Source organism: Acipenser ruthenus, chromosome 6 (assembly GCF_902713425.1).
Source record: "Acipenser ruthenus chromosome 6, fAciRut3.2 maternal haplotype, whole genome shotgun sequence".
In the NCBI taxonomy this organism is placed as follows: Eukaryota; Metazoa; Chordata; class Actinopteri; order Acipenseriformes; family Acipenseridae; genus Acipenser; species Acipenser ruthenus.
The window spans coordinates 69,466,442-69,479,194 of record NC_081194.1 but is presented as its reverse complement, the minus strand read 5'-3'; the positions used below and the strand labels follow the sequence as shown (position 1 = coordinate 69,479,194).

General features: G+C 37.5%; 1 protein-coding gene across 6 annotated transcripts in view; it reads right to left on the bottom strand.

Annotated features, from left to right (window-relative positions):
• Positions 1 to 12,753, bottom strand: part of dtnbb (dystrobrevin, beta b) — a 102,039-nt gene that overhangs the window by 18,921 nt on the left and 70,365 nt on the right. For 3 of the 6 annotated variants that reach the window (XM_034018200.3, XM_059025739.1, XM_059025740.1), the window contains 6 exons: positions 12,601 to 12,690; positions 9,991 to 10,081; positions 9,073 to 9,158; positions 8,669 to 8,782; positions 7,933 to 8,029; positions 4,917 to 4,937 (listed from right to left, as the gene is read on the bottom strand). In XM_034018200.3, coding sequence (XP_033874091.1) covers positions 4,917 to 4,937; positions 7,933 to 8,029; positions 8,669 to 8,782; positions 9,073 to 9,158; positions 9,991 to 10,081; positions 12,601 to 12,690 — 499 coding nt within the window. The remainder of the gene's footprint in view (positions 1 to 4,916; positions 4,938 to 7,932; positions 8,030 to 8,668; positions 8,783 to 9,072; positions 9,159 to 9,990; positions 10,082 to 12,600; positions 12,691 to 12,753) is intronic. The other 3 variants (XM_034018201.3, XM_034018202.3, XM_034018203.3) reach the window with 3 other exon arrangements.

The window sequence follows — 12,753 nt, the reverse complement described above, 5'->3', positions numbered from 1 at the left end:
TTTTTTTGTTATTTTCTCCCCAATTTAGTAGTGTCCAATTATTTTTAGGCTCAGCTCATTGCTACCACCCCTGCGCTGACTCGGGAGGGGCAAAGACTAGCACACCGTCCTCCGAAGCGTGTGCCGTTAGCCGCCCGCTTCCTTACACACTGCAGACTCACCATGCAGCCACCCAGAGCTACAGCGTCAGAGGACAACACAGCCCTAGGCAGCTTACAGGCAAGCCCGCAGGCGCCCGGCCAGACCACAGAGGTCGCTGGTGCACGGTGAGCTGAGGACACCTTGTATGACCTAGCCCTTGATTAGAATCAATTGTGGACATGAGCGGACTATGTACAAAAATGTTCACAGCTGTACTATTTACCGTTCATGAGAAGACTTTGAATACTGTCCAAATTTGTCATTAAATATAAGATGGCTGCCACACCATGTGACCAAAGGCCACCATAATGACCACAACACAACATCCCATAGCCCTCTACATCTGTTCCAAATTTCGTGCTAAACCTGGTTTTCCGGAAATATGTTTGTGTTCAGCTTGGGGCTGTCAGTGTCATCCTTATACTCCCACTGTACTGCAGAAATTGCACATTTCCAGAATATGAGCCACCTGAATTCCCAAACTATATACTTGATGAGGTGTTCAGCACAACCCACATTCAGAGCATGAATAGGAATGAACGCCAAGCTGGCGGACCGTATTCTGACTTTGTATCCTAACACATAATAAGTAATACACAGTATCTACAATTTAAAAAAAAACATTCTAAAAGATAGAAGTCTGCAGTCTGTAATTCACTGGACGTTGTTAGTACAATTTCATTTAAAACGTTTCAGGTGTGTGTCAGGGCAGATTTGACTTTCATACTGTTATTTTACAAGATTTTAAATGATTTTACTACATTAAAGCCACAGGACTACAGGTGGAGATAATAAGCGTGTTATTTGGGTTAGACATATTAATAAGCAATGGTAAATTGAATCCAGACTCTCTCTATTTTCTGGCACAGAATAATATTTAACACAGATGTAAATTAACTTCCTCTGAATTTTCTATGTGCTAATCTAACCAGTGCTGTTGGTTATGAAATTGTCAGTTTTAAAAACTGACCTGCTGCTAAATATAACTCTCATATCAGTGTGTATAAAATGCTTTCATTACATCTAATACATAAGTCAAAGGTGTCTGTTCAGATTTTAGTCTAGAAACATCTATCAGGAAATTAATCTTACTGAGGGATCTATGGTGCCAAAAGTGCTGCATGCCATCATAACAGGAAAAAGCATGAATAAATTAAAGTGGTAAGCACTGAAATGTTTCATCAAACCTTTCCACACAACTGCAGTTAAATTTAGGAAGTTTTATACAGTACAATACTGTGTTCCTGCTACTCTATCTGCGGATTGAAAGTTTTTTATTTGGGCATTTTGAGTTTAAACTGGAAACACTTGTTCTGTGCTTGTTCAGCTTGTATTTTTATTGGTATTCTTAATATAACTATAGCATTTCTTTATTATTGTCAATCTCAATGTTTTAACAATTTGAATGCTTGTAGAGCAACATTAAACTCTGTTTGGTTTCTAAATGCTTCACAAGTTTCTAGCACCCTCTTGTGGTCACATGTTTTTATGACCGATTTTTTTTCTTCTAAAAGGTAAGGATGATACCATCCATCTAATCACCCCTAGAATGCACCGTAATAGCTAGCAACTTTACGGCTTCCAGTACCAGTAACAGTACCAGTACCAAACATTTTAGCAAATAGTGCAGAATGCCAGTACCAATACCAAACACTGAAGCAAATAGTGCAGAATGCCAGTACCAGTAACCGTACCAGTATCAAACACTATAGCAAATAGTGCAGAATGCATACATGAGCTACTATAGCTGTTCCATAGTAATCATGACCCTATCTGTGCTCTCTCAGGAGTTATAAGCCCGTTGTACATTTGACCTTTAGAAGAGATCAAAGGTCACGGGCAATGACATTTTTTGATAGAGCATACATGGGTTACAATATGTGTTCCATCGTAACCATGGCCCTATCTGCACTCTACAAGGAGTTATTAGCCAGTTTTGTTTTTATTGTAGCAACTTCCCTTGAACAACGTTTAAAGACAACCACATTAGGATCATGTGTGCCAATTTTTGGTTTAATTGGACTCGCAGTTTCAGAGACAAAGTTTTTGTAAGCCAGTTTTGTATGTTGATGATGTCATCCAACGCGGCGGACATGTTTTTTATTGTAGCAACTTCCCTTGAACAACGTTTAAAGACAACCACACTACGATCATGTGTGCCATTGAGTTTGGTTCAGTCGGACTAGCGATTTGGGAGAAGATCTTTGTAGTTTGTGCTTATGACATCTGTACTGTGTGATTATGACATAATGCAGTATGGCCGCTATACCACATAACCCATCAGCTTCTTACAAACACCAGTTAATCTTGGACTATCCCTCAACAAGTATACAAACTTTCAGCACTCTGCAATAAGTGGTTTTTGAAAGACACATTTTTACATTTAGGTAAAATGTTTTTTTTCAATCCAATATGGTGGCCAAACCATGTGACCTACGACATATGTTCAATTAACTACCAACTTCCCATAAGCATCTACCATCCTACCGAATTTCGTCAGTTTTCGCGCAACTTCAGACAATAATTGTGAGTGCTGCGCTTATTCTTTAAATAATTTAGGCTATATAAATTACACAATGCAAATATTTATAAATAGCATGTTTACACAGATAACCATGAGTAAACTAAAATAAAAGAGGACAGATAGCGTCTTGCTTTGTTTCAATTTGGCAAAATTCTGTTTAAAGATTGCTCACAAAGATCGTTGGTAACTAAATCTACTACAGTGTTTGAAAAAATAGAGAGAAAATTAAATTCTAAATACTGAAATGTATTATGAATAAGAGTCAGTGAAATTCAGTGCTTAGCCAGCATATTAACAACCCGCCTCTGCTCACGAATGATTGGACAGCTGTCAGATCTTTCACTTTCCCATTGGCCACTTACTCGCCAATTTTCATTCAGTGCTTGTGCTTGCTTATGATTGGACAGCTGCATAAAACACAGATATTTGACTCTCCTATTGGTTAAACTTACTGTCAGTACCTGCAACTCAAATAGACACAGTTTATGCCCCAACCAGCTAACTTATGTTTGGGCTACTGCAGAGAAGTATCGCAGAGGCCCTTCAGGAAAAAAAAAAAAAAAAAATATATATATATATATATATATATATATATATATATATATATATATATATATATATATATATAGTCGAGTGCGTACAAGCACAGCATAAGCGAGCACCACTGTTAACACATTGCTGTGACGCTTTTGTTGGAAAATGCGTTTAAAGTTTTATTTATTTTCCCCACGCTACGACCCGCCAGAAATGTGTTCACGACCCATAATTTAAGAACAGCTGCCGCGGGCACGATGGCCTGGCTTCGCGGGCACAAATTTGCCCGCGGGCACCACTTTGAGGACCACTCGTCTAGAGGATCACAGGGCATGTCACACGACCTCATACATTTGAACTCTATGCAGGTTAGAGAATTTTCTTGCATTATATATTTTTTTGGTCAGTAAGTGCTTTTATGCAATTTACAGTAATACTGGATTTATGCGAAATGTAAAACCAATATCAAAGAGTGTCATAAAGACTGCATAACCAGATACAGAATATTACAGCAGCCCAATAATCTGACTGCAAGAGGCAGATATGTTCTCTACTCAATATGTATGGTTTCGAAAACTACTGTGGATGGATAAGTACTTATTTTGTACAGTATATGGAAGTTTAGTAAAAATGTACTGGAAATTATATGGAAACATAAAATAAGGTTGCAAAACTTTTGAAAGAGAATATAAAAATACAAAACTGCAAATAAGTGTAAGCAAAGATGACACAGACAGACATACTTATACCATGCTTAGCAAATATTGAGGCTGAAAGAAAGAAAATAAGCTTAGCATCTAATTAAAGGTAGTAACACTACTACAATTTAAAACTGAAACTGTAAAAAACAATATGAAATCTAGGATTACCTTTAGTACTTCCTCGTTCTACATTAATGACTTAGATTTTGGTATAGTAAGCAAACTTGTTAAATTTGCAGACAACACAAAAATAGGAGGAGTGGCAAACATTGTTGCAGCAGCATAGGTCATTCAAAATGATCTAGACAGCATTCAGAACTGGGTAGACACATGGCAAATTACATTTAATAGAGAAAAGTGTAAGGTACTGCACGCAGGCAATAAAAATGTGCATTATAGGGGCAGTCAGAACAGAAAATAGGAGGCACTTTTTTACACAGAGAATTGTGGGGGTCTGGAACCAACTCCCCAGTAATGTTGTCGAAGCGGACACAAGATGGGCCGAATGGCCTCTTCTCGTTTGTAAACTTTCTTATGTTCTTATTCTCAGAAAACACATTTTGTCTTTTGAAATAACACATTACTAAATATGTTAAGGTACACACAGTACAAAGAAGCATGTTCAATGGTAGTCAAAGCATTCAGATGGAAAGCAATGTCATGCCACAACCCTGCTGTATAAATTTGCCCTTTAAATGTCAAAATGTACTTGGTTTTAGTGCTGATGTTTTTTATCTGAGTCATGCACTGTACTCCTGAGTGTAATCACTAAGCAGTGTAATCACTAACCTCTGCTATCTTGTTAATGATATCTTATGAGACTTGGTTGTGTGTGCTTGTTTTCTTTTTTTATTCCATATAACAGCTATACATGCAAATATTTAGCATTTAGTTTTTGCAACAGCAGCACACGTCAATGAAGAAGACTGAACAGTCAATGTTTTTTTGTACCTTTTAGGTATCTCAAGCATGCAGTATGCTTCATCAACAGTTACACACTCAAATGATAAACTTACTGCCTGCTTTTGTTCTTCGTCCTACAGTCAGCAGTCAGAAAAGGCAAAAAAAGAGAGACATTACAGATTACTAACCGAATTGCAAAAAAAGACAAAGTAGAAACAAAGACGTGAATTCTTAAACACAAAGACATCGTAAAGATTAGGGTTGTTTCTTTTGCAATATTATACATTGTTTAAAAAAAATGATACATACAAATAAACAAAAAAAACTACACACACACATATCATTTTTAAAACATCTGTTCAATAGCAGCACAGTACTTGCACTTTTAAACCAACACTATATATTGTAAAATATAGTACAGTATTTCTGCAGAATTACAAATCGCCAAAACCTACTTGTTTCATCACTGTAACAAAGGTCTTTAAAATTCTTAACAGCAGACAAATCTCTCTCTCACTTTCCTTTCTCTTAAGTGTACACGTTATCTTTGCAGCTCAGCTTTGGAATTAGAAAGGACACAGGCTTTTATTCTTTCAGAGCTGGAAAGATAAGCTTCCTGTGTGTGAGACAGAGAGAAATACATGCACAAAAGCACCTTTATGTCAAGGGTAAATACTTCTTACAGCCCCTTCTGCTACTTCATGTTGTTGAAGCTGACACCCTGGGATCCTTCAAGAAGCTGCTTGATGAGATTCTGGGATCAATACGCTACAAACAACCAAACGAGCAAGATGGGCTGAACGGCCTCCTCTTGTTTGTAAACGTTCTTATGTTCTTATTATAAAATGGGGAAACAGTTCAGATACAGTGCTACATTATTCACGTGTACTCTATGTGAACCAATCCCTCCCATTGGAGGAATAGTCAAAAATGTTTCTGTGCAAGCTTCAAGTGATAACAAATGAATTGTGACATGATTCCTCACCAAACCAAGCCAAACAAATATGTCAGTTTTTGCCGTGCCCTACCCACTAAAGAAACTTTCCATCACTTTAAAAATGAGGCTTCTCATGAGGATTTGGGGTTGACTGTTGACTGGCTCAGTGCACATCCGCCAGTGCATTCTGCTTGTTCTTTCTTGTGTGCACTGCTTCCAGTCAGACCCCTCTGGATATAGGCCAGCCCTGCAATCTAATTGCTTCCCTTATCACTTGAAGGAGCTTGCACTTTCTCTCTCTGTATTAAACCAGACAGATTTGTCCTTGAAGGGTTTTGACCTCCTATTTATAGATATCGTTTAGGGTCATTTTATTGTGTGGCACCTAAATAGGCAAAAAGGTAGTCTAGATAAAATTATATTATTATTATTATTATTATTATTATTGGTACATACTTTTCTGAAGGGAGATATATGTGTGTATGTTTTTATGGCATGGTAACTAGTCTAGTTTGTTTAGGATTAGAGTTTATTAAAATATTTCTAGAACTCTGAACTTTAGTTCACTAAAATCAGTTAAATATAGGAGGCAGTGTGGTCCAGTAGTTAAAGTCCAGGGCTTGTAACCACAAGGTCACCGGTTGAAATCCCACCTCTGCCAATGACTGACTCGCTGTGTGACCCTGAGCAGGTCACTTAACCTCCTTGTGCTCCATCCTGTGGATGAGATGTTAACTCAATGTCCTATTGTAAGTGACTCTGCAGATAATGCACATTTCACAGCCTACCTCTGTAAAGCGCTTTGTGATGGTGGTCCACTATGAAATGCGCTATACAAAAATAGAGATTATTATTATTATTATTATTATTATTATTATTATTATTATTATTGTATCAATGTTCAGAGTAGTCTATCTAGTTTTATCACATTAAGGCAAATCTTGCATAGCTGCAAACAGAATGACAATTGGGACCAATCTGTTTAACAAAATACTGAAATACAATAACAAATATATAATGTAGGAAAGGTTGGTGATCGCTATCTACTGAGCAACCAGCTCAATTGAAGTCCAGCTGTCCTGAGTGTGTTTACACTCTGCAAGCTTCTATTGCTGTGTTATGTCTGCCACAAAGATGCCACGTTTAAGCGGTAGTGAATTGAGCAGTACTGAGGGGCAGAACACCAAGATGGGGGTTCAATCTATGCAGAACACAAAGATAGCACTTGTGAACCTCTGTTAATTATGTAAAAACAGTAATTGTGCACATGAGAAAATCCAGGACACTATCATGAAATTGAATGTTTATGGTTTCCCCTGGCTTAATGAAGACTTTGGCTCTCCCTAAAATGAGAACAATATAGATGTTTTTATTCTTACAGTAAAAACATGTTACTATGTGAAAAAGCAATTGCTATGATACATTTTTAAAAAAAGGCTTAGAAAAAGACTCTTAAAGCTCTCCAACAGATGAAAAGCAATTGACAGCTGACAATGTGTGTGTCAACACACAACCATGTGCCAGCAGGTCATCTTTGAAAGTGAGCAGCTGGGGACTGGGTGCAGTGCTGGCTACTTTATTTGACAAGCTCATATTTTATGGGTACAATCTTTTCAATTCTCAAAACAAGTATAGTAATTCTCAAAACAAGTATAGTAAGATCTTTTTACAGTCTGTGCTTTTTTTATTTAGTATTTTGGAACTTGTCTCCCTACTTGTGCCCCAATAAACAACACACTTGTACTTCAATACTAACAGCCCTTGGCCAAATAGACAAGCATCATGAACAGCTACGTTTTAACACTTATAACAGGTATAGTATTACCAGGAACCGTGATTCCTTAGTTCTGCCCGGTGAACTAGCATGGAAGCTTTTCAATATTTCCCTTGTGTGAAGCTTTGCTATACAGCCTTCCCCAATACAAACACATATGAATTAGACCTTTGTTTAACCAACAGGCTTCTATTATAAGCAATGTTGTTGTCAGCCCAGGCTATTATTGCTATTTGCCCTGCATTATATTCACTCACACTGTACAAACAGTATGGACAGAGTAACAGAGTCTTTAAAAAACCCTTTTTAAAATGTTCCCTATTACATAATATTTTGGTGAGAGCCATTTCATACTTTTTTTGGATTCCTACAAAAACACACAGGCGTCCAGTATCTGGAATCAGGAATCTCCTCTTACCTTAAGCAGCTTCATTAGTCCTTCAAGCTGCACCATCAGCTCTCGTCGGCTCTCCTGCAATGCTGACATTCTCTGCTCCAGTTCATCTTTTCTCTGCCTATTTGAGCAACACAAAGACAGAAAGAATGTGATGCCTTGTCTGACTGGATAACTCTGGGAAAAATAAGCAAAAAGTAGTTTCATCACTTTTTTTTTTTTTTTTTAAATCAATGGCAAAAGTGGAGCATAGAAATAAATACGAATTCCTTCCCTTCTGAATTTTAAAGGACAGATGTAATTAAAGGAGGAAATTACTCTGCATTAATTTATTTTTAGAAGTCAATCTGAAACAGGAAGACACAGACTGCTGCAATTTGTGTCTTTAAAATGTATTGTAGGCCCGTCCAAGCAATAAATAAATAAATAAATAAAATTAATTTGATTGCTCAACTTTCAAATAAATAAAACAGATACTATTGAAGCTGTTAATTTAAAACATACACTGAATGCAAGAACAGGCTAACAATGTTTGTACTAAGCCAATTGAGGCGCTTGCTTTGTGCACTTCCTGTTTCGCCAAGATAAGTAAAGCTGCAGGTCCGGAGATTCATTTCCTGTATAGTGACAGGGCCGCCGGACCAGCTTTACTGTTTATTTAAAAAAAAAAAAAAAAAAAAAAAAAGCATTGCTTTCAATTCTGCCCTCTGGTGAGAGTAATGCAGGTTATAATACTGATCTGTGAAAACCTTGCTGTTACCTGAGGAGTCGCAGCTCGGCAAGCAGTGTGGGGTTCTGCTGGGCTTTCTCTGGCGTGGACTGGGAGGCCTGCTCATGCTCCAGTCTCAGGCGCTGGATTTCTTGCAGGATCTCTCTTAACATACCAACAATGACATTATCATCAGGAGAGTCACACACAGCCATCCAAACAGAGGTGAGAAACGCTCAAGAATCAAAAGGGCAAGATACTCAAAGCTTTTTACTCATAGATCGCAACGGCAAGCACAATTCTATCAGAAAATAAATTAAATAAAGTTATCAAAGCAGAAGTAAACTAGTTCAATATTTAATTTAGGGGCTTATAATAATAATAATAAAAAAAACCATACTGAACATTGTATTAAACATTAAAGCACAATAGCTCTTTATTCGCTAGTGTCTTACCTGTTTTTGTTTTCCAGTTCTGCAATAAGCTGTCTCTGTTGCTTGTTGACATCAAAGTTAAACCCCAAGTCCGTTGGAGGGCGTTGCTTTAAGATTAAGATACAGATAGTAAGTAAAACTTTTCAGTGCCTTTGACTAGCGGTCTCGTCATTTAACTGTGTCTCTTAATGTGCGAAAGACGAGAGATCTTGTCATAAAAACATGGCACGTTATGTGTAGGATTCTCTTATAGTGGAAGAGGTGTCATCTGGTGCAGTTTAAGCGGGAGGAACGCAAAGCCCGGGAGCATATCTGAAATCAGGATAAGATGTATTGGAATTTTGGCAAATACTTCACTGTGATTGGTTGACAACAAAGTCAACAAAGTGACGTCCCAATTAAACAACATCACTAGCATTGGGAAGAACCGTCTCCCAGGGTTGTATCCCATTTAAGCAGCAATCCCCATTATCAGGATCCCGATTAGCTGACTGTATATTTTAAATAACGTCAATCATACATTACTCTCTTTCTACATAAAGAAAACGTCTTTCAGAAGCCGGGCAGTGTGCAAACAAATTTCTGCTGACCAATCATCAATTTCAATCATCAATTTTTGTGGACCTACGTAATGAAACACACTTTTTAGAGTACTTGTGACTGGGGAGTGCTGAAAAAAAAAATAGCTCTATAGTAGGCGTAAAAACGAAATCTGTTACTTCTCACAATTCTACAAAGTTCTACAAACTGAAAATGGATGTGTTTGATTGGTGTTTATTTAGAATAACCAAAAATAACCGATTTAGCCAAATAATAATCAAAACACACAACCTATGCATAAACCAGAACACAGATTCATGTAATTGTAATATGTATTTTTACAACTGCAACAATAAAACAAACAAAAAACAGACAGCACGTGCAATAGCATGTACTCACAGTAGAATTTCCAGCTTCTGCTGCCAGTCTAGCTGCATACCTGGCGATGAGTCTGTGTTCTTCATCTAATCTGCTTGGGCTTTCCAAAACACTGAAATAAAAGTGTAACACTCATTTTACACTCTACTGCAACTCCTGTTTGGTGCAGCATTATGCATCACAGGTAAAGTTATTTTTTACCCAAAGAATCTCACAATCTTACTTCCTTGAGGGATCCAATTACAGTGCTCACCCTTTATAACGCACCTCGTTATAGTGTGGAATTGGTTATAACACGGTACAGTCGTGGCTCCCATTTGCTCCATAATGCCATTACAGTAGCCCTTTTAAACTTGTTATAAGGCGGAACACAAATAGCACGGTCTTGTAACTATGGATCCCCACTATAGCGTTATAAAGGGTGAGCACTGTATTTGTCTGGTTCCAGGTTGGATACAAGTTATGCAGGTTGTATATAAAGAAATATATAAAAAAATATTAACCCAGTTATTCCCTTGCATTTGAATTTATTTGAATGTTTAAGCTTTTAGCATGCAAAGGTTTTGCATGACCTGAAGGACACACCCCAAGCCTTCTGTCAGCCTTGCTCTCAAATCACTTCTGAAAGCACATCCATTACGAGTTTAAAAGATGAACAATTGGGAAGTTGGGAAGGAAAGCCTTGCTACACATACACTGCCTGACCACTTTATTAGTACCTAATATCGAGTTGGCACACACTTTGCCCTGATCACAACCTTGGCATAGACTCCACAGGGTGCTGAAAAGTTTCCTGAGGGATGATAATCCATTTAGTCATTTATATTTCAGACCTGACAAGCCTCTCTAACCATCCTTTCCCTTTGTCTGTCACAATTAACTGTTAGCTGCCACAGCTCTTTGGCAGCCACTTTCCTTTCATTGTGCCATTGCTCATACACTCCGATGACCGATGTCTTGGAGCAGCATACCAATATGACTTTTTGCAACTGTGGCACCTGCTTGACGTTCACCCACTGTAATGTCTCTTTCCTATACTGTTAGATATTTGCCTCTCAATTTCTGGTAGACTGTTTGCAATTGTGCTGCTCCCACAGCTTTATACTGCTGCAGGGACCACGTGTCACATTCACATATTCTCTAATTCAGTTCCTAATAAAGTGACCAGGTAGTGTATTTAAAACATGTAAAACTTGTAGTCATCGTGCGATATTGTAACAACCACAACACACCTAATATGACTAATTAATTAGTGCCAGGTGGAGTAAACAATAGCTACATTACGGATGCAAAAGTATACTCAGGATGCTATTAATTCCAGCCTAATAATGTCACGGTAAATTAATCATCCTTTTAAATCACAGATGATTTTGTGTAAAATTCTGTTAGAACAGGACAAGCTGACAAAAGAAAAATCACCTGCCTTATCCATGAAGTCTCAGCTTGTTCTTCACAAGGAACCAATGTTTGTCATGCAAAGATTCAAGTACAAAGCTCCAGAAAAGCCTACAATTATTACAGTCAGTGCAGCTTTATCTGGACACCTCAGGAGAGGCATTTGAGAGAACCTTACCTCACACTTATATTCATAAATTACGACATGCACAACAAAGAAGTATTTTTTTCTGTTTTTTAAATTTCTAAATAAAAAGAAAAACAATTCAATCACATCACATTATGAATAAATGTTAAATGCATCATTTGAAATACAAGTCAATTTATATTTTACTCCTAAACAAAATTGTATTTTATTTTTTTTTATTATTTTTAAATGAAACGAAAAATAATGAAATCACATCTTATCACGACGAGATACCTGCGATGTTGACACGCCAAATTTCATTTGCCACAGCAGCCTGAGAAACCACAGGGGACTCCTTCAAGAGTTCAACTTGGTTTACACAATTTACGCAAGTCACAACGTAATCACGCACTCACTACACTGCGTTACACGAACCTGTCGTGCTCTGAAAAGCAATCTTTGTTCATTTGAAAATATTGTATCCCAATTATACAAAATGACGTCCCAATTAAACAGCATAAATAGCATTGGGAAGAACCGTCTCCCAGAGTTCTCTCCCATTTAACATCCCAATTATCAGTGTCCGATTAAGTGGCTCCGACTAATTTATATCCCTATAATATGTACATTTGAACATGTCATTTACGGTACCTGCTTGGCATACTTCTCACCTGTACTGTGGCTGACAGAATAGCTCAGATATCGTACTGGGGCTAGTTTCACAAAGCAGTTATAGGGATCAGTCTGCTAAATCCAGTTCACTTCCAATTAATTAAAATAAATTAAAAAGAAAGAAAATAACACATGTATCCTTTAAATCATATAGCCATGCTGAGTAGATTTCTAATAAACTTTATTGTTCTATCTAAAATATTGTTTTTTTGAAACAGGTACAAATAAGACAGCTAGTTAGCTAGCAGCCTGCTAACTGCTAGCACCTCTTTGTGAAACTGGCCCCTGTGGTCCTCTTGCTCACCAGAGACCAGCTCAGCTGTACATATTTAACTTGCAGTATATGAAACATTTGCAGATAGTTATTGGCTTTTGTTTTGCTTTTTGCTTTTTTTCTTTTTAAATCATATGAGTCTTTCAAGATATCCAACACTGACCGTGTGCCATTCTGTAGCCAGCTCACATATACTGCTATCAACGCATGTTCATCAGCCAATCGACTGGCCATATACAGGCTGTGCTGCAACCTAGTGATGATGGAGGAAATAAAAAAGCAATAGAACACAGGAAAAGAAAAACATGGAGTTAAT